The sequence below is a fragment of the Scatophagus argus genome, chromosome 8 (genome assembly GCF_020382885.2).
Source record: "Scatophagus argus isolate fScaArg1 chromosome 8, fScaArg1.pri, whole genome shotgun sequence".
Taxonomy (NCBI): domain Eukaryota; kingdom Metazoa; phylum Chordata; class Actinopteri; family Scatophagidae; genus Scatophagus; species Scatophagus argus.
The window spans coordinates 16,479,536-16,506,709 of record NC_058500.1 but is presented as its reverse complement, the minus strand read 5'-3'; the positions used below and the strand labels follow the sequence as shown (position 1 = coordinate 16,506,709).

The window sequence follows — 27,174 nt, the reverse complement described above, 5'->3', positions numbered from 1 at the left end:
TGTCTTCAACTGCCTTAAGCTCATCTAAATAAAGCAGAAATACCTAAATAAAAACTAGTGTTTTGGCCTTCGCTACATCACAGTTATGATCCCCCATAAACATTTTTCACAGAAAAGGAGTGTCGGTTGCTCTTAACAAGCTGTTAATTACTGACAGGTGGAGGTTATTTGTTCCCTGGTGTGTTAACAAGTAGGTTAGCTATGTTACAGCGTTTCACGTCGTTGTTCTCCCTGCACACCGAGGGAGAATGTTTTGTGTTTGTTAAGTTTATGTATCATTAGTCTTTATTTTGCTTCAGAACACACGAAGTACAATTCAGGTCAGCTCCGTTATTTAATGTGTTTTTACTTGAAGTGTATGTGAAGTACTGTGAAGTACAAATACTGTGAATGGATAGCGTCATCACGCTAGCTAATGGTAACGTTTCAGTAAAAGGCTAACATTCTGTATAGGGTAATGATGCTTTAACATAACTTATAAGACTGACATTAGCTATATAAAGAACTGCTTGACCAGTTATACTGTTAACCTGTTTATTTTTAAATGGAGTTCCCGTCATCACACAAAAACACCTGCGAAGATTAACGATATTCATATCCGTTTTTACCAATAACTTCTTAGTTATGTTATGAACATGAAGCAACACGTGTTTCTCTTGTCAGTAGGCTATGTTTTATGCTTGCAGACACGGGCAATAAAAATCCAATGGATAAAGTCATGAAATTCAATGGACCGCTTTTCAGGGTGTTTAAGTGATACTGGGAAGGTGAAGAGAGAGCAGGTGTGCAGCAGAGTGGCGCAGAGGAAGCGTGCTGGGCCCATAACCCAGAGGTCGATGGATCGAAACCATCCTCTGCTATAAACGAATGGTGGCTTTTGCGTTTCATCCGGATAAATTACAATACGTTTACCAGTTCATCCCTAAACTAACGTTGACCTGTCTGCACGCCTGGGAATATTTGTAGGAGTCCATTGGATTTCCCCCCCAAGAACTCAATTAGTTGCTGCTAAGGTGGTTACTAGTGATTTAAACCTGTAGCTGTTTTTTGAATTATGAAAAGTGAATGGTGAATACCTAAATTCAGTTACGTGATCTGTTCTTGTCGTAGGCACTTTGGACTACTGTTTGCAAAACACAAGATGAATGTTTCAATTTGGTGTAAGGATAATATTATTCACGTTTAAAGGAAGAGCACAGTGCTATGTCTTCTGTTGTTGGTGTCTCTAATCAGTGCAGCCCCTAGAGCTTTGTATGGCTTCAGTGAGCACGGACACGGTTCTTTCTGCGTGCCAAAAGGTAATTCCACGGTGTGCTGTAGGTCTAGCTGGAAACGTCACGGAACCAAAGCTCTTTTGCGCAAGAGTCACTCGTAACCTAGTGAGAGCTGCTGTATGTTTCAGTTGCACAAGTCACTGAGTGATGGTAACACTGTATGCAGCTGCGGCAGAGGGTGTTCAGCAATTGTGCTCAATCTGTCTTGGCAAGGACACACCAGCAAAATAAGCAGGGAACGAAATAGTCTGCAGCGCACTCCATCCACGTCTGCTCTCTTAAGAACGCCTGGCTGATCCCACTCTGATGCTAATAACTTATTCTCTTCCTCCCTTCGCTTCTCAGCTCTGATATGTGTCGCTACAATAGTAGCAAACCAAACAATGTTGAGAAGAGTTCATAGAGATTCCTAGAAAAGGTTTAAGGGCATTCAGTGTCGAAGTCACGTGGCATTTTCTTTCTTGGACAAAACAAACTTTTCTTTTGCCACAGAACTCTGTTGGTCACATCAAAAGAGTAGCTTTGACTTTGCGGGAAGAGGTTATTAAAAAGATTTACAGGCGCAGTTGATGAGCTGAGCAGACTAAACGAAAAAGTTGCAGTAACAAATACTCCGCATAAGGAGGGGTTGGAGCTGTGACTTTATTTGTTACTTTGAGGGTAAAAAAACTTGAACCAGTACTGTTTTGTCCTTTTGCACTGCACAGGAGCCCCGGTCCTCCACGGGACAGCAGTGTCTCTTCAGCATGTACCATCTGAAAGAGCTGTGGGCGTTTCAGCGATTCTCCTCGCTGCAAGGTGCCATCCTTTCCAGCGTTGCTCCTTAAGAATGGAGAAAGCACTTTATGACAGCCCTGCCAAAGCAGCGGAAGAAAACTATAGGGCACTTCAAAAGAGCTGAATGACAGACAGGTTTGCTGTCTTGCGCATATGGCCCATGTAGTGTATAACTGCCGTACAAAGACGTACAAATGCTATCACTATTATACTGCTACACAAAAATATAAGTCGGCTATGGTTTTATCCAACAAGTTGTTCCTTGTAGGCCTACTCCAAGTTCTCATTTATTAGTTAAGTTAGTTACCCTGGTTCTGGGGCTGCAAAGTAGTTTACTGTGGACTGATATCTATGCGCTTTTGCTTTAATTTAAACAAACATTACATGACATGAAACCTATTTACTCCTACTTGATAGGAAGAACAATAGTTAATGAGGACTTGGGTCTTGCGCGCCATGCAGGGAGTAGGCTTAATATGCGGTTAATACGAGGTTGCTTTTGTCACGAGTGTGGTAGGCTACGTGGGCCCATAGATGCTGAGCTGTTATAAACGACGTTCCAGACAAGCCTAACATTGGCATAAATGCATTCAGGTTCAACTTCAAGCTGAAATTTTAACTGCATTTAACAACCCGTCTTTTCTTAAATTATAGCCTATACGGCGTGCAGTCGTCTCCAAGTCCAGAGGAGACAGAGAAGACAGACACGGTGTGTCGTTGGCAGGGGGAAATTGTGCTGTCCGGCAAGGATCGGATTTTCCCGCTACTCTTGCGGAATTTATGCGCGAAAACAGGGACGAATAGTGGAAAAGACAGCCAACCAATCTTCCGAATATTTTTTTTCCTCATAACTCAAAAAATGATGGAGTTTATATAACGAATTCATGAAAACACATTTTGAGAAACATCAGATAGAATTAAAGTCCATACCCACACGTCTACTTTGGTTCTACAAAATACGAAAATGCACACATAGTCTTTTGAGACAGGTTTTGTTTCAGTTTGACTGATTCAGTAAATCAGATTAGTTTCTGAGGCCTATATAACGGGTACCCAACGATAATGACTTGCTATCAAACTACCACATGTTGTATCAAACATGCCATTTTCACAGGATACAGGAACAATACACAGCTGAATAAACAGACAACGTGTTCTTTCTTTCGCCATAATTTTATTAAGAAAATAAAACATATACAGTGTTTATAGGTAATAGCATATTGTGGAAATGTATAGGCTACAGTGCAATTGTAAACATTCAGTCAAGCTATGACTTAGGATATCTACATGTTTTCATCAGCTCCAGGCTACCAAGGTCGCCACACGTTGTTCTGAGCGTTTGCGGCTTCATTTCTGTGACTGACCGAGTGAAACTTCTTGTGACTGGAACTCTTGTCCTGACTATTTTGTGTGGGGGCCACAACAAGGACAGCCTGTTTGTTTCCAGTAGGCTGCCGTGTGTCTTCACTCGGTGAAGAAGGAGACGTGTTGGGGCAACTGAGTTTCAGAGCTTTAGATGTGGCCGTTTTTCTCTCCTCAGGTGCCACTGCCGATGGAAAGAGATCCCGCTCCTCCTCCTGTGTGTCCGCCTGGCACTGGCCGCTGTCCGTGGTGCTGAAGACTTCCTCCCGTCCCCGGGAGCGGTGGAGTTTATTAGAAAGCTGCGATAACGTCCAGCGGTCGCTCCCGTTCAGGTTATCCGCCATCAGCAGATACTGGTTGACATTCGCCAGGCAGCGGCGGAAGCCACTTTGGTAATCAGAAAACTCGGAAGCAGCGGCAGTGCCTGAAAGCAAGGGAAACACATCACGAGGTGAGAAAAACTCAGGATATGTCCATTAAGTTGTCTTTGAAGTATTCATACAGTAATCTTGAGTCAGACGAGTTGGTACATTTTACGGCTCTGGGGTTATAACTCACAGCTGTGGATCTTTTGGAGGTTCCTTAGGTGGTTCACGGTGAGCTCCAAGATGTCGGCCTTTTCCAGTTTGCGCTTTCGAATCTGAGTAAAGAAAATCAAACTTGTTTTGAGATATTTTCTCTAGATCTAGAAGCATCAAAAGTGATAAGTCTGGTCAGTATAAAATGTTTATGTTGTGATCGAAATTCGAGAGTTACGGCCCACACGCTTACACTGGTGCTGTAGTAGCTCTCCAGAAGAGATTTTAACTGGTCCAAACTCTTGTTTATGCGTGCTCTTCGTTTCTTTTCCATGACTGGTTTGGACACCTGTAGGAAGAGGGTAAAATTAATATTGCGAAACACTTCAACACGTCATTTTGTCGTATTTAATGTCCTACCCAGTTCCTCCTATTGCGGTATTGTACTTACCTTGTTTCCAGCGAAGGGTTTGGATTTTTCTGCGCAGTCTGTCGTCGCCACCATTCTGTTTTCCTGAGTTCCTTGAAGTTAATCTCTTTCTCCCCTTCTGGCGCACAAGTGAAGGAGTTGACCCTGAGTGGATTTATATAGAGACAGCCCACTTAACATCTCAATGCAAACAGTCCCGCCTGTCTCTTGCGCTCAAATGAGCAACACTGGCGTCATTTGACAGCCAGAACCATCCAAAGGCTTGGGAGCGCCATAGGAAAGTGAAAAATGCTGTTTTAAAAAAGATTTGAAAATTGCTAAATGTTTTGTAATGTGTAACCTTCATTACCTGGAAGGTTTTTTTTTCTGAATTTCTTCAGTTGTTTATTTTTTTCCAGCTAAACACAACCTGTAACTTGTAACCCCTGCAGACTGACATCACAGTTTGCATGCACAAAAATGTAGTTTTCCCTTTGGTATCTATCTATCTATCTGTATTGCTTCAGATTTTAAAGCACAAAACATACACAGACTACAGTATTTGGCCTAGTGCCTAATAGATAGGACCTATAGGGTACCCAATAAACAACGTGTGGGGCAAAAAACTGGAAAAAGAAGCGTAAAAATCATAAACAGAATGTGTAATCATAATGGTTCTGCTTGGTAAGCATGGTGTGGGCACTATTGACTCCTGTATTCAATCTTTTATATGTGAGTTTCACGCCACCAGGGCGAAGGCAGCACCGTGATAATTCCCTACGTGTCCCCACAACATTTCGATTTTCTGGTGGCCACTTGTGGTAAAAGTGTCACACCTGCAAAATGTCAACTCATCGGCTAACCTACACTCTTTAGGCAAAGGGTGCAGCTACGCTTATGTTTATACACATCAAACACCAAACGTGTAAAGCACGAAAACCAAAGGAGATTTTGAAAAACTGTTAAAACTTTGGGATTCTTTGACTATTGTGCGTCCCCAGTTTTTTGTCTTCATACCAGGCGCGGTGAGGCACCGAGGAGAATCGCGGGCCGCCCCTTGTCCTTGGTCCCTCGCCTCCCGATTTTCCACACTGCTTCCTCAAAGGAGTGAAGGCTTGGGAAAGTCATACCAACTGAAACAATGTATTGACTATAGGCAGTCCGCGGCGCATCTTGTGCTCACACACAGACCTTCTGAAAATACTGAATGGAGGTCAATTAAAGCTGTAGACACTTAACTCCACATATGTGTTATTTAGAAGTGGAGAATGAAAGTTGCTTTAAATTACGCGTTTTGGAAGACACACAACAACGCCGAGAAACGTTTTCTTAAATTGTCCAAGTCTTCTTGTTTGAGCCGGTCCTCAAAGCGTGTGTGAAAATGATCGAGGCTCTGCGTAAAGGAGGCGCATTTGGACTCGGCCTGGGCGAGCGCGCATTAGAGGCCGGTGCATGGTCTTTTCTTTTCGTCTACTTTGTGACCGCAAACGTGTGGGCATCAAAAGATCCCCTCAACAAAGTAAACCAACGTAACAACTGTAGCTCAAATTGATAATTCTCTTTATTAAATGGTAGATGATTGTTCTAACATTCATATGTTTTTCTAATATTAAATATTGATTAGCCCCGAGCACAGTTTCACTTCGAGGCTATGATAATTCAACACTACAACAACAACAACTACAATTGAAGCCCAGACATGGCAGGCTTTTGTCAGAAAACACTAATTGCGTAAAATGTACCGAAAACCTGCCGTGCACAATTGTGGTGCTATATACTGAAGAATTTAATTGGTATGAAATTTGGCCGATGTGCTGTGGTGTAAGTGAGCTTTCTGGTGTCTTTTGTCCTCTATGGACGCCACATTATCTGCCTTTTCACGCTTGGTTTTAACACAAGACCGTGGAAGGCTGATTCCAGCATGGAGTCGTGGCATCACAACAGTCGCCTGTCTTGTTATTCTGTGCCACAGAGTAGAGATTTCACCGTTGATTATTCGCTATAATTCCAATTAGTGTTTGCTCTCTGAGGTCAAAAACGGCAACGGAGATTTTCAAAATGAAAGGAGGGGTTGGTGTCTCTTTCTGGTCTGACGAAATGCAGCCACGCTTTAAAATTGTTTCCCTCCAAAGCCACCTCACTTCTCACAGAAGTTGTTATGTCATCATCTATCCATAAGAATGGCGCAACGAGAAACTTGTGTCCCAAGTGAACATGATAATACAAGTGCCATTAAAGAACAAGTTAAATGTATGTTTATAAAAGGGCTCGGGCTCTCGCTCCACTTTCACTTTTCAGCCCCAGGTCATTCATTAACCCTATCGGACCTTTGTCATGGATGCCTGCCGGCGGAGACCTGACAATGCTGTTGTAATAATTGGACTATTGGGGAACTTGTTAACAACAATTAGTGAAGCAATTATGCAATTACTGCAATAAACTATTTTCTCTTTAGAGGGAAACAGATTCATTTGCAAGCCAATGGTCTACACCCAAATGGTATAATACAAGTATAAATACAGAGGTTACCTACATCTTCAATTTAGGATACTTCTGAAGAAAACTATTCTTCAAGACCATGCAAATTCCCCTCACTGTAATCACTGGCTATAAAATATTATGCATTCTGAAGGCATCCATCTAAATATCAAATAAGAAATATGTATGAGTTGTAGGCTGCAGGTCTCATTTTGCAAAGCATATTTTAAATTGACAAGTGTTGTAAGGAGTTTATACCATGTCTGCAGGCCGTAGCAGAACGCGCTTCAAATATGCAAACGCAGTGCCATAATTTGGCACACCGTGAGCGGAGCAAATCGATGTACCGCCTTCCATTCAGACGGACCTGAGGCAGCACTGGTGTGACCAAAACGCTCATTGTGAGTAACAAGGTCACAGTAACAAAAAGAGCAGGTACATGGACAGATGCGCACTGGAAAAATATTAGAAATATAGACAGGATTTTCTGAAAAGCCACGCGACGGACCTGTTGACGAAGCTCTGATCAAACATCAAAAAGAAATCGCATCATGAATTTCTATAGACTGGTCCTCGGGTTATTTAAAGCCTTCTTACTTTGGTTAGAGGACACAAAGGCCGCTGTTGGCCTGTGTGTGCCGGGGTTACCGCATGAAAAGACTAGAGGTGCACATTAACATCGCTTAGGGTTTTCTCAAGGGTCGAAATGAACTGACTGGAAAGTAACTTTATAACTCGCTGGAGGATGAAGCCTTTGTCGAGCTCTGAACTGAAAGACACAAGTGCCTAACAAAAGGGGAGCGCCATTGTTAAACACTAAAGCGCATGGGTATTGATGCGCCTTGAATTGCAAAACATCTGCCATTTACTCTGAACCACTCGAGCAAGATTTGAATGAGAATAACCAAGTACTCTTTAGCAGTAAGTAAAACAACAGACAGTCTACCAGACATATGATCAACGTGGAAATGAAACGTTTGATATGAGATTAAGAGCATATCAACCTAAGAGGAAACTATCTAGTCTTTTCCCCATATTGCCACATTACCTCAGTGCTGACTGTGGCTCCAGATGGATGGACGGACGCCGTTCTTCCTAAATTGCTTGGTTGCAATATCAGCGTTTACGTGTTCTGGAAAAGTTATATTGTCAAATGTATTTTATTTTCGGTTTGGTGGATTTATGACTATGAACTATACAGATATCGCTCTGTTGTGGTGAGATCCATCCCTACGCACAACGCCAGCCTCTGTAGATAAAACCCACCTTTAGCTTTGAACAAAAGCACTGGACTAAAAATTAACTCCATCTGATTGTCATTGCTGAAAGAAGTCCGACTGTATTGACAGTGAGTATATGCAAAGATACTCAGGCCCACTTAAACATGAATTTATCTGATCATTATCCGTTCTCTCTGTTAATAATTACACAGATGTTTTCTCAAAGGGAGGGCCAGTGCTTTAGTAGTGTTTCAAATAAATTGGGCCTAAAAATTATGTTTCACAATTACTGATCATTAAATGTGGAGATGGGAGCAATAGAGGCTATTTGAATTGTAGCGATAGGAGGCCAGATCTGTCAACATCATCTTCTCTGACCGGCGAAGGACCTGTTAGCCCATTTTACTGATTGAAAAGAAGCCCATTTTTAAGGCGAATCCCGTATGGCAACCAAACGCAAATGGCCTCCACTTAAAGTGCGTTTTGTTTTTGCTTTGGACCCAAAAGGAGGACCAGTTGCCGGGCAAGATTTCCCAGGGTTTTCTCTTTATCTGACCAAAGTGGAAAATTGAAAGGTACAAGTGAAAAGCCATGGGGCGTTCCTCCGATTTTCCTCGCTCCATATTTTGTTAAACAGAAATATGTGTCCCCTCAACAGAAATGCTGCCTCCCTCGACTTGAACAGAATAACAAATTCTCAAAAAATAAAACTATTCGTTTTATTTAAGATACGTTGGCCGTTATAAAACACAAAATTACAGTGTTGTAAGTCTCAACAATATATGAGCAGATACTATTATTTCGCATGTTTTGAGTCTTATAAAGTCTGAACTATCTATCATCACGTAACTTTAAATAGCTTATGTTGTTTTAATTACGCCATTGCGGGCTTCACACAAGTGGATACACCAAAATCCTGCGTGACAACGTGTGTGGCGAATGTAACACTGAAATTGGTATGAAATTGTCAATTTGTTGGTGTCAGCGTTCAGCTCTCCAAACGTGCCATATGCCATGCTAAGTGGCACTATTTACCAATTCGTTCCTAGTTTCACGGTCCATCCTCCCCTTCTCCCTGCCAGGAAACTGAATAGCCACAACAAAATGGCAATTTACCCTCTGGAATTGTCACATACCCCCTGCGGTAAGGCTCTTTCCGTTTCACTTTGTGGGGCACACCAGCCCAACTGAGCGTCACGGCGTGAAACTTTCACTTTCAAATGGAGACAGAAAATGGTCGACTTAGGTCAGCGTTTATGACGCTTTCATTTTGCCTCCGTGGCCTGCTGTCAGCCAGCGTTAACTTCATCTCATTAGATACACGAATTAAAGCGAGGAAAATGTGGCAAGGTCGACATAATATAATATAACAAAAAAATTTGAAAAATGAATTTTATGTCAATGTGACAGGAAGCCCCTGACACTTATTTGAGGTAAAACATTTTCCTATTGGAATCAGTAAAGGGGGTCACTATCTTTAAGGTCACTCAGATGAACACAAAATAAATGACAATTTCAGTTCAGCATTCAAAACTTTTTTGTCATATGCACAGTAAGGAAACGGGCTTCCCTGTACAATGAAATTATTACTTTGCCATCCACACTGAATGCCATAGAAGTTTAAGGTATATTAAAAAATAGAATAATTTAACAAAATAGGCAATTTGAAAAGAGCATGCAAAAGTAAACCTAAAAAAATAAACTATTAGTAAGTAAGGTAAATGTGCATGTGTGCTACATCAGCTGTTGTGCAAAATTCAGCAGGGAATGCATGCTTGTGCAAAAACTGTCAGGAGGTGAATAGCATGGTACATGTGCAGTTATTGAATATTAAGGTGCATGAACAGTAGACAATATTGCAGTTGCTGTGTTACTGGATGTAAACAGTCAGTGTGTGCAAGCGTACAGTCCATTGTTACAGACTCCTGTCAGTTGTTGAGGAGTCTGATGGCAGAGGGAAGGAAATAGTTCCTGAGTCTGGTGGTCTCCTGTACCCCCGGCCCGAGGGGAGGAGAGTGAGCAGACCTTGCTGGGAGTGGGTGCGCTCCTTGATGATGGAGGCAGCTCTCCTGCGGACTCTGCGCTGGTAGAAGACATAGTCTTCACCACTCTCTGCAGGCGTTTGCCGTCCGTGACTGTAGATCTGCTGTACCACAGGGTGATGCAGCTGGTCAGGATAGACTCAACAATGCAGCTGTAGAAGTTGCTGAGGATTTTTGTTGACATGCCAAACTTCCTCAGCCCTCTCAGGAAGTACAGCCTGCTGAGCTTTCTTCATAAGCCGTGTGGTGTTGAGAGTCCAGGTGAGGTTCTCGCTGATGTGGACCTCCAGATATTTAAAGCTGCTCACCCTTTCCACTTTCAGTCCCTGGATAAGCAGTGGCTGATGAGGGCTCCTCTCCTTCCTCATGTCCACTATGATCTCCTTGGTCTTATCTGTGTTGAGGGTGAGGTTGTTGTCCTCACAACATGTCACTAGAGTGGCCACCTCCCTCCTGTAGGCCGCCTCGCCTCCACTTCAGGATGATGTTGTCCTTGTGGGAGGCCAAACAGTCGTGGGTGAGCAGGTTTCACTGATTGCAGAGGTATTTGATGCTCTAGAGATGTATTTCACATGTTTTCACTTTACTATATTTAGCATTACTGCTCCTGTGGCTTATACCAATGATATCTGTGACAGGTGGTATAGTTACCTGGTAGCTTGTTATGTCGGACATCATTTGTAATTTACTGAGAAGAGTCAGAAGAAATCTGTTCCAACAGTGAAATGACAGGTAATAAACTCGGATAACTGCACTTAGCAAAGGAGGTTCATCATCACTTCAGGCTTCCACAAATGGAGATTTAATCTGTCCTTAAGGGTACCTCACCACCACACTAACTTGAACCTCAATACAGCAGTTCTTCACTGAGTGGTGTTAGAACTGATTTCTCTTCAGCGTTTAATTTACATCATCCAATTTGATGTATTTTAAACATTTTCTTTGTCAAAGCAATGCCCTCACAGAGAGTATGGCTTAAAGGTAAAGAGGTGAAAATAAAACTATATGTTCATTATTAGGCTTTAACTTTGGTGGATACTGACAGAGGAAAATTAAGTCATACAAGTGTGTGTGTGGAAGTGTAGTCCAGCCCGTAGAAAGCATCAATACGAAGTGGTGCCCTCATGTGGTGATAGTGGTGTAACAGCAATCTCAAAAACCAATTGAACAGATAAAAACACATTCCATTTATGTTTTTATTGCATCAGTCTCACTGTTACATAACTACTGAACATGTGCATGTGCAAAGAATTGTTCTGCTTGACACAGAATTTATTTTAGCATTGACGTCAGTGAAAGGTATAGCATGAGGAGACATAAAATGGTTGTTTCATCTTCATTTAGTTTGTTAAAACTGTCTAAACAATGTGGAGGGAAACCATTAGAGTTCATATTCCTCCTATAGCAACATAACTATATCTATAATACAGCCTGTCTACTTTGTAATGATACCCAAACAGTTAGGCAGTATCATCAAATATGACTTATTTCATCTTGATTAATGTCTCTTCTTGATTAATGTCACTTACTGAGTACAGATTTCAGCAATATACAGGCTATTGAAAAGGCTACTGGATTAATCATAAGGACCTACCAACTATCTCTGAAACAGTAATTTTATTTATTTATTTTTTTTACAATTCTTTTTTTCAGTTGTTTGTGGCTAAGTTAAAGATTTTGTCATTGTCAACACATTCTTTGTAAGTCAACAAGATAAATGTTCAGGACTATTTATTTAAAAAACAAAACAAAAACAATTAGCAGTGTACTGAAAATTTTCAAGAGTTCCAAGGCACCGCACCATTCTCTCTGTAGAGACAAATATCTACTGGTGGCAGCTACTGGCCAATTGTTTTGGTATAATTCTGAATGAGACCTTGGAAGTACTGCTTTGTGTTTTTGTGGGGTTGAAAAATGATGATGTAACATTTTGGGAGGAAATACCACAACAGAAAGGAGTAGAGACTGCAGAGTATTGCCAGGGCGTTAAGAGTTTGGATGTGCTTTCCATGGTAAAGTGCATATACAGTGGCAAACATGATCCAGGTGAGGATCAGCAGGAGCAGACAGAAGGTGATTGTTTTGGCCTCATTGTAATTTTTTGGGAGGTCTTTTCCCATGTAGGAGAAAATGAAGCAAAGGGTACACAAAGACACAAGAAAAACCACAGAAGTAGAGGTTGCTTTAAGATTAATGTCACAACCAAGTATGATTTTGTCTGGGTACCAAACTGTTCCGTTGTAGGGCTTGGGAGGGTCATAAGAATAACCAATAACAAGTAAAAGTGCCTGAGTAACAAATGCAACAGTGATGACCAGCCACTGGCCGTGATATTTCAACCACCAACTGTGGAGCCCGGGGAACTTGGCAGCTATTTTGAAAATGCAAACAATTTGAAAAGAGCGAACAACAAAACATGTGACACACACGGTGTAGAACAAAACAAATGGCAAGAACCTTAAGATACAAAAGGAAACTGTTGGCTTGTCAAAGTAAAAGAACACACTCAGACTACTCAGACTGAGGCAGCCTAAAATTAGGAAGCACATTGGTCCCCCAGCAGATCTGACAACAGGTGTGTTGTAGTTGATGGCAAAGAGAACAGACGTGATTAGTGTGAGTCCCACCAAAGCCCAGGCCCCAACCATGATCAGTATAGCTCCGCTGTCTGTGAATGGGATGTACTCCACCACCCGTAGTTTACATGATGTACTTCCTACTGCAGACCACTCTGTTTCCTTACAGTTGATGCACTTGTAGGGATCTTCTGTTTTACGTGAGAGATCGGCAAGTTAGTAATTTTAACTTAATTAAAGTTAAAATTTTGAGAAAATATCATATCGCTGAGACAGCAGTGTTTTAGTCCTTGATAGTATATGTTCTCTTAAGGTAAGTTTTTAATTTTAATAAAAAACAGAGGACAAAATCTTGAGTTTATTTATTCATTTAGTCTGTAATATAGACATGAAAGCAGACAGATAGGGTGCCAGGCTACCAGTCTGACTGGATCGCAGGTCAGCTTTCATTTTCTAACCGGCTTTCTAGATTTTCTACCTGTTGGCAGACAAAATTGCAAAGTGAAAGTGAGCATCCCTGTTTGCGTGCTCCTTCTCTCACCCCTGCCCCCAACCAGACAAGGCAGATGGCTGCCCACCTGGAGCCGGGCCAAAATTTAATCAAAGAGTTTGGTCTACACCTGCTCTAATTGATCATTGCCATGAGATAACTTTGAATTGGCGCTATGTAAATAAACTAAGTTGAATTGAATTTAGTTTTGTAGCTGTGCCCAGTAAACATGAAATGGCTGTTACTCATTTTCTTGTAATAGTTTACCTGTGCTGTTGACATACGTTCCATTTGGACAGATTTCGCAATTGAAGCAGCATTTGTGGATTCCATTTTGCTTTTTTGCATGTCCTACAGGACACTCTGGGGAACACACTGAAGTAGGCACCTGTACAAAACAATTATTTACCAACAAATCAATTATCAATAAAGCCAAAAGGAATACTGTGCAGGGTGGAGAAAAAAGACAGAGAAGTGTCAATAAGCAGGCCTGCATAGAATTTAAAAACTCGGAAGACATCTTTTAGAATGTAACTATATTATTAGACATTGAGTATTATATTTGGATGCCCCTGCTCACTACACTATTAACAAGCACCATTGGCTTCCTGCTATTGCAATTTAACCCTGTCACAGTTCATTACTAAACAAACATGCATATCTTTGGGCATATGTACAACTCACACACACATAGTCACAGATCTCTTCATATACTGTATTATACTATACATAATTTAGCAGGGAAAAACAACTTACATCTCCTTTCATATGCCACTTAATTTTGCTGTTGTTGATGAAGAAACTGATTGATGGATGAAAATGATAAAAGCCAATGTCCTCTGCATCACCACTGTGGTTCCAGAAAACTATAGAATAGGATCCAAACTTGGGGTCACCATTTTCATCAAACTGAATACTCTGGTTTAAAAGTGTAAAGTTGGACTTCTTCAGCTCTGCTAGAACCTGATGTGGGTACACAAATTTCAAAAACAAAAACAAACAAAAAAATCCCTTAGTGCTGAAGGCTGAAAATTGTCATTTTGTCAGGATTTGTCAGGGCTTTGTTACATTATTTAAGTACTTACCACATGTGGGTACACTGTAATGTTGCTGTTACAGCTGCCAGTTCCACATTTTAAGGCATTGTGTAAGGCATGTGCGATAGCATACACAGCAGAATAAACTGGAAATGCGTAAGTTGGGTCTGCAGCAATGACATCTTCTGCACTCAGGTTACTGCAGTTGCAAATCTGGTCACAAAACTTCTGTTGTTCTGCATTTTCATCATGACTCTGGCTTTCGGTAGAATAAATGAAATCACTGTAACCAGGTATTGTCACTCCGGGTTGAGACACCCCAAGTACGGTTCCAATATTTTTTATTCCTTTCTCCTTGGGAAGCCTCTTGTTTAAGGACCATGATTCTCCTGCTATCCACACTTTGTTTGTGATATGCAGTTGCATTGCTGAGTCAATGAGAGCTTCAACAATCTTTTCAGCAGCAAAAACAATAATGATACTTATCCTCTGTGCCTCGATCTGTTTGAACATTTGAGGGTAATTTGTATCATCATCAAGACCTTTGGTATATGCCAGGCAGATGTCAGTATCCTTAATCCTCTTTATGAACAATTCCTGTCCGTCAGTGCCAAAATCATTATCACTGTTAAGGAAAGCGACCCAGCGCCAGTTGAAGTGCTGCAAGATCTTAACAATCACTTCTACGCTGTTTTTATTCGGGTTTACTGTTCGTAGGAAAGAGGGGAATGTTGTTTTTTTTGAAAAGACAGAGCTAGAAGCCCCATAACTGACCTGTTAAAATAATCAGAGATAAATTCACTGTCGATAAATAATAAAAACTGTTTCAAATCAAAGAAATGCTAATGACATAAAATGATAAAATAAGACTGAAAAAAAAATGTACCATCGGAATGAGATCCACCATGAATAATGGAGCTACAGTCAGGGTGCTAGTAGTTGTAAAAGGACCGACTACTGCTTTCACTTTGGACAGTTTTTTGTCTGGTTCACTCCAAGGCTGGATCAAATGATTGACTGAGATGAGGTTTAAAATTCCAGGAAAACCCCGTGTATCTGAGCAGTGGTCAAAAATTTCATAGCCAAGAGACACATTTGGCAGTAGATTGGTAGAGTTATTGATTTCCTCTACAGAGAATCTCATCAACTGAAACCTCCGATAATTTGACAGCATGAAGGATTGACTGAGGACCGAGAATGACAACAAGAGAGATTATTAACTTTAAGAATTTGAAGTGTAGTTTCAAATCCTCTTCATTGCAAGTGTTGGTTCAGTGCTTTATGCATTAATAAGATTGAAATAGCACTATCATTTTAGGAACTCCTGTAGAGAAACATGTTATGCAAGGTGAATTTAATGAACAAATAGTCAGATTACACTTAATGTTGCTTGTGTAGCAATTAATTGGGTTGATTTAAATACTATTTAAAGTACTGTATTATTTTAATGTTCTTAACTTCATAAGATATCAACCAAGATTTATCTTAAGACTTACCTGGAGCACTCGATGGCTTCTGGCCTGTCATGAAAAACAGTTTCACTGACTTGATGAATATCAAAAAGTCCACCGATTATATAATCTCCTTCCAGCTGAAACTGTGATGCTGGGACAGTGTATGGAGCCAGGGCTTGTAGAAGACATCCCAGGAAGCAAAGAAAAGAAAGACATTGTTTCATTGTTGTAGTTATTGTTTGCTGATGTGAACTTTAATGTGATTTGACTCTTCCTTTAGTAGTTTATGAGACGTTGGTGATGACAAAGCCTCGGTGATCATTTCCATGCATGTGAGAATGTGATAAATACATCCCTATGGTTGGAGGAGAATTCACAAATCAGTATGCAAAAGCATGTAAACAGCTGCTGCATAATCTCCGTGTGATGACTGCACTGAGTTTAACAGCCATAATGAGCAAGCAAGTCAAATACTTTGGTCAGTAATAAATCTTTTAATTCTTGTAAACAATATAGATGTTCCTTCCTTCAGTAACAATTACAAATTCACTTGAGTTTTTCAGTTCACTGTGTGACAGATATGAGGATGACAAAAAAAGAGAGAAAACACAGAAAATACATGTATATTTAAAAATTCTGGAGACATGGCTCCTTTGCTACAACATTTGTGTCAGGAAAATGCGTCACTGATGCAGAGGGCTGAACCCCGATGCAGAGTCACAGAGAGGCTGGCAGGCAGTGCTTCAAAATAATAGTCTTTTAATAATAAAAAACTCAAAATCACACACTTACTGTGGCAAAAGGATTAAGAAAAACTGTGGTGACGAAAAACTTTGACATGACGTGGCAAGACAAAACATGGTATGACAAAAAGCATAGCATCCAGACGAAAGAAAAAGCAATCAGGATAAACTAAAGCAAAGCTACATGAAACTGACACACAGGGGAAGTGACACTTTCAAAATAAAACAGGACATGACAAAAACCTGGAACATAATACATTAAACATGACATGAGGATTAGAAAGCAAAAGACAAAGCATAACCAAAACTAACACAGTGTGACAGTTTGGTATACAACTGAACTTCCTTTGATATAGTCCCCTAGTTTGAAGAAGTAATTAATTTCAGAAACAAAAAAATAGTAACAATATGTCATTAGGCACTTGACCAAAGAGCAAAGTATATGAATAACTAATAGTTACTAAATAATAACTAACCAGTTTTAACCTGTGCATATCATAGTGCAGAACAAATAGCAGCTGTTATATTATTTAGAGAACATTAAAAATATTATCGCATTTTGACATAACGAACAGACTCAAAGGAAATAGACTATAAAGATATAAAGGCATTAAAATAACAAAATCTGTTGCATCTCAAATCATGAGATGCAATGATGTCCAATCCAAAGGCACAACAAATTAAAAAATGTTTATAAAGAAGGGTTTCTATTTCAAAAAAAATAAATACAGCTGTTTTCTAACACATTGGTACATTGTTTTTCCTTTATCCTCATTTCACATTCATCAAACTGTTTTTATCTTGATATGTCAGTTTTATAATAACTAAAACATTTTAAGGCTCTTAACCAACAACTTTTGCTGTTGCAAGGAATGTTTCATACTTGAATGGCCTTCTAGAATTAAGTTATACAGTAAGAACAATGTCACAATAACAAATGAGCCTATAAGATCAGTCACAACCAAATACACACAGATTAAAATAATTCAACCCATAACTTTGGCTGAGGCTAAAATGTCACCTCCTCTTACAAATGATCCCTGCACAGCTGAACCACAGAGGAAATTGAAATAGGAAAATTTGTAGTCACTCTGCAGATGAAAGTGATAAATGGCTACAACTCACCAGAATTTGAATTCAGGCAACCTGAAAGGGCGGAACTGGCATGTGTTGTTCTGCATGAAGGGATAGGCCTTCATTAAGTAAGACAAATTGAGACACTGAAGTTAGTAAAAATGTGAATCAGCTATGAGCTTTAATTCATTTGATTCAACATGAAGTAAAAAAAAAAACACTAAAAGTTCACAAAAGAGTGTCTCCTAAAAAGTAAACAAGATCATGTTTTAATTTTTATAAAGGTCCCAATTACTGTATAACTGACATTATTCTGAAAAATGGTCACAATCTGCACCAATAGGTTATGTTATTAAGAAAGTTAAATGGACAGTACCAAATGGATCATTTAACTCTAGCCAGGGTGCAGAGAACCTGGTTAGGTTATCCCATGTTTCACTGAAGCAACAATTATAGGCAGTTCAGGCTTGAATGAAGCAACAGGCTTCAGCAAATCAGACTGTTTCTGGTTGTGTGGCAGCTCTGCTCTCAAAATGGCTAGCTCTCACAGTACCTCGCAGCATACACACTCACTAATGTCTAACAGCTGCATTGCTACTAATTGTTTGGCAAAGAGTGCAAATTTAAAATAAAATACATGAAATTCATAAAATTTTGAATGAATGAATGAATATATAGTATTAATTTAATATTATAAAATTACCAGTTTTGCTCTGAGTGTGTCATGTGTCCCATGAGCTGGTGTAATGGATTTGATTTAATCTACAGACTGCAAACATAGATTAAAAAGGAAGATACTACAAGGATTTTAGTAATGAAGTTCACTGGAGCACATTCCTGCAGTGCACTGAGTTTCCTTTGGAGAAAATGTTGAGCCCTCATGATTGTCATTGTATAAATCACACTCTGTGAGAGACGTTATATTTGAGTAAAACAATGCTTAGGTCTTGTGCCAAATAGTGTGTTATCATTTTTGCAACCCACACAGGAATCTAAATCAAACCTAGACCTAATGTAGACCAAAGGTGCATTTAGAAATGTAATTTTAAACTGTCAAAAAGATGTGTTTTTTTTGTTTTTTTTGCATGAACTTATAACTTTGAATTAAGTGTTGATGGCATGGATTTCACCATTCAGTTCTGTTTGCGATTAGGTATGCAACCTCCACTGCGTATGTAAACTACCTGAATTTTTCATGTTAGATACCAGCAGTACAGTTGTAGAATGATGTTACTGGATCACCAGACTGGCACAGCAGATGATCAGTTTACTTGTTCATATGAAAATCAACAAACAGAAAATAAGTTCTCACTGTTCCAACATAAAATACTGTAATATGATAGCATCCACAATTCATTTTACTCAACATACACCAACAAACTTCTAAATGCTTTCGTGTCTGTCTCTGTTATAAACTAGATAGCCCAACCTAGTAAGTAATACAATTATTGATATTAAAGTAAATATGAGCCATTCAAGTATATCAGGTATGCTTGTTGTCAAGCCTGGAGACAGTCAAGTGGTGCCATCATGTGGTGAGATCTGGCAGTACAGCAATCTCACTAAACAGGTGAACAAAGAGAAACACACACATCCCATTTTATATCTTTATTGAATCACTATTAAGTACTATATTTAAAGTATAGTGTACATTTAATCTTACAGTTTAAAAAAGTTTATCCATACGCCAACAAATTTACAAGCACGGGTTGTCTCGGGTTTAGTTATTCGTGAACCGATGAAGTAGTTCAGTAATGTAGAACTTTCAAGTAACGGTGCAGGAGTGCAGAGATTTATTTTTCTCACCAAGAATTTACATGAATGATTCAGTCTATTAAGGTCTGAAAGTTTTGGCATGAGGACACATGCAAGTGTATCCACTATAGTGTATCAGCTTTATCTATATCTGTTTGATTATTAATTTGGTAAAATACTTGGCAGTTCCCTGTTTCAGGAGACTTTGGACATCCATTTTTGACATTTCAGAACATGTGCTTACTAGAATGTTTGTTATTGTGTACAAGATCGTGTTATTGTTGCTTATTATTGCTTATTGATGTATAACTTAGAAAATATATAGCAACAGTCAAAAACATGCTTCAGATTTATATCTTGAGGAAGAAAAGGACAAAAGTGACAAAAATTCAAACTACTTTGTGTATAGAATTGCATTGTAGATATTCAGAGGGCCTAAAGCACAACAGTTCTTCTGTCAGTAGAGTATATTTTCTGAAGGCAGCTATTGGCTAATTGTTTTGGTATAATTCTGAATGAGACCTTGGAAGTACTGCTGTGTGTTTTTGTGGGGTTGAAAAATGATGATGTAACATTTTGGGAGGAAATACCACAACAGAAAGGAGTAGAGACTGGAGAGTACTGCCAGAGCGTTAAGAGTTTGGATGTGCTTTCCATGGTAAAGTGCATATACAGTGGCAAACATGATCCAGGTGAGGATCAGCAGGAGCAGACAGAAGGTGATTGTTTTGGCCTCATTGTAATTTTTTGGGAGGTCTTTTCCCATGTAGGAGAAAATGAAGCAAAGGGTACACAAAGACGCAAGAAAAACCATCGAAGTAGAGGTTGCTTTAAGATTAATGTCACAACCAAGTATGATTTTGTCTGGGTACCAAACTGTTTCATTGTAGAGCTTGGGTGGGTCATAAGAATAACCAATAACAAGTAAAAGTGCCTGAGTAACAAATGCAACAGTGATGACCAGCCACTGGCCGTGATATTTCAACCACCAACTGTGGAGCCCGGGGAACTTGGCAGCTATTTTGAAAATGCAAACAATTTGAAAAGAGCGAACAACAAAACATGTGACACACACAGTGTAGAACAAAACAAATGGCAAGAACCTTAAGATACAAAAGGAAACTGTTGGCTTGTCAAAGTAAAAGAACACACTCAGACTACTCAGACTGAGGCAGCCTAAAATTAGGAAGCACATTGGTCCCCCAGCAGATCTGACAACAGGTGTGTTGTAGTTGATGGCAAAGAGAACAGACGTGATTAGTGTGAGTCCCACCAAAGCCCAGGCCCCAACCATGATCAGTATAGCTCCGCTGTCTGTGAATGGGATGTACTCCACCACCCGTAGTTTACATGATGTACTTCCTACTGCAGACCACTCTGTTTTCTTACAGTTGATGCACTTGTAGGGATCCTCTGTTTTACATAGGCAATAGGCAATTTGTCAGTAAAGTTAAAGTTAAAGTTAAAATGTTTACTGGTGAGACAGTAATGCTTTAATCCTTTATAATGTATGTTCTTTTAAGATTAAAAAAAAATAAATAATAATAATGTTCTTAGAGGCAATTTTATAACGTCAGCAATGATAACAGGAAGCTGGTTCAATGTTAATTTGAAGAGAGCATTATATACATGGCAGATTTATTTAATAACCACTGTTGACTCAACAAGCTCAGGATTCATTGGCATATTCCGTCATCAGAGTGCAAACAGCAATCTATAGGTGTGTGCATTTTACTTCTTTTTAGCCATCAGAAAAAGTCATTCAGCAGCAAGTAAAGAATGACAGCACTGCTTTTATTTATTTTCCGCCACTTTTATACAATAATTTACCTGTGCTGTTGACATATGTTCCATTTGGACAGATTTCACAATTGAAGCAGCATTTATGGATTCCAATATGGTTTTTTGCATGTCCTGCTGGACACTCTGGGGAACACAGTGAAGTAGGCACCTGTACAAAACAAGTGCAACATGTAAGCACTGTGAAGCACTGAAAATAATGTAGACAATACCTTCTTGTGCTGCAAAAAGGAGGAACGTGCATTTTAAATCTATGAACAGGTTTTGGAACCAACCTAACAAATGCTTTGTGTTTAGACATCCCTGCAAACGGAACCATAAAGAATCAACTGATTTGGTCTTTTAAACTAAACAAATGTAACTTTCTACATGTCTTCACCGAACATAAACAAAACATTTTTGGTCAAAATATATTGTAGAAACAGTTGATGTAGTATATTATACTGCACATATTATAATCAGGAAAAAATAACTCACCTCTCCTATTGTGTACCACTGAATTTTGCTGTTGTTGATGTAGAAATTGACTGATGGGTGAAAATGATAAAAGCCAACCTCCTCTGCATCACCACTGTGGTTCCAGAAAACTATAGAATAGGATCCAAAGGTGGGATCACCATTCTCATCAAACTGAATACTCTGGTTTAAAAGTGTAAAGTTGGACTTCTTCAGCTCTGCTAGAACCTGATGTGAGCACACAAGTTCAGATGATCTTTAGGCTACTTATATGTGTCCACAATGGACATACGATGTATTTATCAAATAGTTTTTTTTTAATCTGTAGGGAGTTACTGCGATGTCATTAGACCCACTTTAGAAGTTTTGGGAAGACGTTTATCAGATGATAAATTGAGGTGAACACAGCATTGAATGCAGACATCCAAAGATCTTTTGCAGATTTACAAGTACTGGATCAATTAACTGGACTGGTGGAAATGTTTGCACATTGTGGTTTTAGCTTTCGATAAAGTAAATTTTAACTGTAGCATGTTAATCTGTTACCTGAAAAATTAAAAATATTTAAGATAAAAATATGCTTCAAATGTTATGTTTACATCTATTATAACATAGCTTAAGAAAATAACATTACCTTCTGAAAGACTTATCTTTAAGTTAAACAGCCAGAAACATAAATAATCAAATTAAGAAAATTCTCTGTATACTTACCATATGTGGGTACACAGTAATATTGCTGTTACAGCTGCCAGTTCCACATTTCAAGGCATTGTGTAAGGCATGAGCTATGGCATATACAGCAGAATAAACAGAAAAAGAGAAAGTTGGGTCTGCAGTAATGACATCTTCTGCACTCAGGCTACTGCAGTTGCAAATCTGGTCACAAAACCTCTGCTGTTCTGCATTTTCACAATGCCTCTGGCTTTTGGCAGAATAGATGAAATCATTAAAACCAGGTATTGTCACTAGTGGTTGAGACACCCCAATTACAGTTCCAATATTTTTTATTCCTTTCTCCTTGGGAAGCCTCTTGTTTAAGGACCATCCATCATCTGCTATCCATACCTTGTTTGTGATATTTAGTTGTATTGCTGAGTCAATGAGAGCTTCGACATTCACTTTTGTAGCAAAAACAATAATGGTGCGTACTTTCTGAGCCTCGATCTGTTTGAACAATTGATAATAATTTGTTTTTTCATTAAGATCTTCTGTGTACGCTAGGCAAATATCTGTATCCTGAATCCTCTTTTTGAAAAATTCCCGTCCATCAGTGCCAAAATCATTATCACTGTTAAGGAAAGCGACCCAGCGCCAGTTGAAGTGCTGCACAATGTTAACAATCACTTCTATGACATCTTTATTGGGATGGACTGTTCGTAGGAAAGAGGGAAAATTTTGTTTTCTTGAAAAGACAGAACTAGAAGCTCCATAACTGACCTGTTAAAACAACAGAAGAGAAATTAATAATTTTAAGTGACAAAAAATTGTAAAAGTTGTCTGAAAAAATCACTAAAATACAGTGATTAGCAAATTTACCATAGAAATAAAATCCACCATGAACAATGGGGCTGCACTCAAACTCTGAGTGCTTGTAAAAGGACCGACCACTGCTATCACTTTGGACACCTTGGACAGATTCTTGTCTAGTTCACTCCAAGGCTGGATCAAGCCATTGACTGAGACAAGGTTTAAAATTCCAGGAAAACTCTGTGTATCTGAGCAGTGGTCAAATATTTCATAGCCGAGAGACACATTTGGTAATAGGTTGGTAGAGTTATTGATTTCCTCTACAGAGAATCTCATCAACTGAAAGTTCCGATAACTTGGGAAAAGGAAGGGTTGACTGAGGACAGAGAAAGGACAACAGGGGAAAAATGTATTTGCAAGTTTTACCACATTGCTTTCAGCATTACTGTTAGGTAATTGTAAAGGTTTAAATAATATATTTCTTGAGACCACTATGAACAGGTATGGATTGCATGCTTAATTTGTCAGGCTTAACATCATACAGCAACATTAGGGATTAGGTTAGGGGGGGAAATGTAAAGTAAACTGCCACATACTTAGCTCATGTTTGTGGCAGTTTTTAATGTACATCAGATATGTTACACTAGTCTCCTTAGTTTTAACTTCAGAAGATACCCATTCATATTTGTTATATGACTCACCTAAAGTATTCAAAAACTTGAGACTTAAGTTATTCAAACTTGTTATCAGACTTACCTGGAGCAGTCGGTGGCTTTTGGTTTGTCATGATAAACAGGGGAATTAACATGATGAATATCAAAAAGTCCACCTATCATATAATCTCCTTCCAGATGAAACTCTGAAACTGGGACAGTGTACAGAGCCAAGGCATGTAGAAGAAGTCCCAGGAGACAAAGAAAAGCAAGAAAATGTTCCATTTTTGCAGTTGCCCTTTACCAATCTGATGTGAACTCTAATGGGATTTGCTTGGTAATGACTAAGCCTCAGTGATCATTTCCATGTATGTGGGAATTATATACATATCTTCAAATGGTTGGAGGAGAATTCACAAATTAGTATGCAAAAGCTGCTGCTGCACAGACTCTTTGCAATGTATATATGGAGGGTTTAACATCATCATGAGCAAATTGTAATGCTTCAAACAGCAATGAATTTAGTAATTGAGCCACCACCGTTTTCAGTGGCTGCTAAAAAATATTATAATTAGATGAATATTAATAACAGATACTAACATAGAATGAGAAAAAAAGGAAAAGAAAACAAGAGACAGAGGAACAGAAAGAATGGACACAACAGTAAAAGGAGACACTTAGAGGAGGGGAAATACCTGCTCAATATTTTGTGGGTACCCTTTTTGCTGCAAAAACAGCCCTGACCTGTTAGGGGAAGGGAAACAGGATCAGATACAGTGGCTTGCAAAAGTATTCATATCCCTGGAACTTTTCCACATTTCTACATTTTTTTCGCAAATAAAAAACTGCAAAGTGTGGCATGCAAAGGTATTTAGTCCCCCGAGTCAATACTTTGTGGAACCACCTTTCGCTGCAATTACAGCTGCAAGTCTTTTGGGGTATGTCTCTACCAGCTTTGCACATGTACAGACTGAAATTTTTGCCCATTCTTCTTTGTAAGACAGCTCAAGCTCAGTCAGATTAGCTGGAGAGCATTTGTGAACAGCAGTTTCAGATCTTCAGATTCTTGATTGGATTTAGGTCTGGACTTTGGCTAGGCCATTCTAACACATGAATATATTTTGTTTTAAACCATTCCATTGTAGCTCTGGCTTTATGTTTTTATGTTTTTTACGTCGACGGGTTTTCTTCCCAGATTGCCCTGTATTTGGCTCTATCCATCTTCTCATCAGCTCTGACCACCTTTCCTGTGCCTGCTGAAGAAAAGCACCCCCACAGCATGATGCTGCCACCACCATGTTTGACAGTGGGGATGGTGTGTTCAGAGTGAGTGTTAGTTTTCTGACACTCATAGCGTTTTGCTTTTAGGCCAAAAATTTCAATTTTGGTCTCATCAGACCAGAACACCTTCTTCCACATGTTTGCTTTGTCCCCCACGTGGCTTCTGGCAAACTGCAAACAAGACTTCTTATGACTTTTTTTTCAACAATGACCTTCTTCTTGCTACTCTTCCAAAAAGGCCAGATTTGTGTAGTGCACGACTAATAGTTGTCCTGTGGACAGATTCCCCCACCTGAGCTGTGCGTCTCTGCAGCTCCTCCAGAGTTACTGTGGGCCTCTTGGCTGCATCGCTGATCAATGCTCTCCTTGTTCAGCCTGTAAGTTTAGATGGACAGCCATGTCTTGGTAGGTTTGTAGTTGTGCCATACTCTTTTCATTTCTGGATGATGGATTGAACAGTGCTCTGTGAGATGTTCAAAGCTTGGGTGGTCTTTTTATAACCTAACCCTGCTTTAATCTTCTCCACAACTTTATCCCTGACCTGTCTGGTGTGTTCCTTGGACTTCATGGTGCTGTTTTGCTCCCCAACATTCTCTTGACAAACGTCTGTGGCCTTCACAGAATAGCTGTATTTATACTGAGATTAGATTGCACACAGGTAGACTATTTAATCATTAGGTCAATATTTGAACATTCAGCAATCATCAGGCAACTTCAGACGGCTATTGGTTTCACTCAGGGAAAAGGGACCTGAATACTTTTGCACGCCACACTTTTCAGTTTTTTATTTGTAAATAAATTTGGAAATCGTATATAATTTTCCTTCTAGTTCACAATTGTGTGCCACTTTGTGTTGGTCTTTCAAATAAAATGCCAATAAAATTTATTTATGTTTGTGGTCGTGACATGACAATATGTGGAAAAGTTCCAGGGGTATGAATACTTTTACAAGCCACTGTAGTAGAAGAAAACAGAAGTATAGTAATAAGTGATGAAGGTAAAATTTACAATAGAAACAAAATATGTAGACATACATAGAGTATGGCTGTGATGTATTAAATACTAAATAAAAACAAAACAAACAAAATAAATCCCAAGCACAAGCTGAATTGCATTTAAGGTGGAGTGATTCTGCAGAAAGATAGGTGGTTGTCCAGTTCATCAAAAACTGGCACACTGCAGTGGTGATTAATGGCATGTGTGGTCTCAGTGAATCGTTTTTAAACACACATGATATTTGACTGGAGTTTCTTACCTTTGTCCAGAATAGATATGTCTAGTCTCGTGGACTGGCACAAGCGTTTTCTAATGGACACTTTACTATAGACCTCTTGCACTTTGGATCCTTGTATCAATCATATTTAGGGGCAGTCCTAGCCCTAGAGGAGATTTCTGAGGAGTGGAAGCAACCACGGCCTTACCGCCAGCAGAGTAATTTTCGTTCCATACCATAACCCTGCTGACACACTCACCCATGTAGCCTTCATTCTGTCACAAGGTTGGTTATGCATGAAGAGTGAATTGGTTCAGGTAAGAATATCAGAGTAAGTCAATCAGAGGGAGAGTAGATGCATGAAAAATAAGTTCAACTGTTTTCTGCACCAGCACATTGATGCGTTAATGTCTCTTCACCTTGAAAAGACAATTCTTGCCGTTGCAGGTAATGTTTCATAATTGAATGACTCGTATACTGTAAGAACAATCTCATTAAGTACAGATTAATTTGTAAGATCACACAGGATGTCACAAGCAAATACCCAAAAACATTAATTCTGTGGTTAAGGCTAAGAGGCCACCTCCTCTTACAAATGATCCCTGCACAATTGAACATTGGACCACACCGGTAAATTGAAAAAGGAAAATTTGCAATTGCTCAGCAGGTGAATTGGACTCTCCGCAGAATTTGAATTCAGGCAACCTGCTGGTGGGAGGGCGGAACTTGTCGTTATGGTTGGTCGAAAGGGATAGGCCTTCATCAAGTGAGACAAACTGAGACACAGTGACTTTAATAAAACAGGTGAATCAGCTTTAAACTTTAACCATGACTGAGCATTAGTACCAAAATCCTCACTAAAGCACATTAGGACTACAAAACAATATACATAAGTTTAAGTCAAATTTTCTCTCTTTGTAAGACTCAGTTATGATAAAACATACATTTGTCTGGAAAATGAACAAGAATTCCATTACTTTCTCTGTCATATCATGCTCTTTCCAACCATTCATCCATACAATAACGGCATAATATGCAGAGTATTTTGGTTGCTGTTTAAAAAACAATTCAACGAGTTTGCCACTCGTGCATGGC

General features: G+C 39.3%; 3 protein-coding genes across 3 annotated transcripts; all 3 read right to left on the bottom strand.

The window, feature by feature from the left end:
- Positions 1-3,223: 3,223 nt before the first annotated feature.
- her3 (hairy-related 3) lies at positions 3,224-4,606 on the bottom strand. Its single transcript, XM_046397817.1, has 4 exons — positions 4,383-4,606; positions 4,185-4,280; positions 3,972-4,053; positions 3,224-3,837 (listed from the first exon to the last, which is right to left on the bottom strand). The coding sequence occupies exons 1-4, from the start codon at positions 4,434-4,436 to the stop codon at positions 3,359-3,361; spliced, it is 711 nt and encodes a 236-aa protein (XP_046253773.1). The 5' UTR covers positions 4,437-4,606; the 3' UTR covers positions 3,224-3,358.
- Positions 4,607-11,354: 6,748 nt separating this feature from the next.
- On the bottom strand, positions 11,355-15,958 carry LOC124063789 (taste receptor type 1 member 1-like). The gene is made up of 6 exons (XM_046397802.1): positions 15,680-15,958; positions 15,070-15,367; positions 14,232-14,957; positions 13,903-14,109; positions 13,414-13,534; positions 11,355-12,847 (listed from the first exon to the last, which is right to left on the bottom strand). Exons 1-6 carry the CDS (start codon positions 15,859-15,861, stop codon positions 11,919-11,921), a joined length of 2,463 nt encoding a protein of 820 aa, XP_046253758.1. The 5' UTR covers positions 15,862-15,958; the 3' UTR covers positions 11,355-11,918.
- A 3,150-nt stretch (positions 15,959-19,108) lies between these two features.
- On the bottom strand, positions 19,109-23,870 carry LOC124063788 (taste receptor type 1 member 1-like). The gene is made up of 6 exons (XM_046397801.1): positions 23,689-23,870; positions 23,002-23,308; positions 22,177-22,902; positions 21,487-21,693; positions 21,040-21,160; positions 19,109-20,622 (listed from the first exon to the last, which is right to left on the bottom strand). Exons 1-6 carry the CDS (start codon positions 23,868-23,870, stop codon positions 19,694-19,696), a joined length of 2,472 nt encoding a protein of 823 aa, XP_046253757.1. The 3' UTR covers positions 19,109-19,693.
- Positions 23,871-27,174: the final 3,304 nt, after the last annotated feature.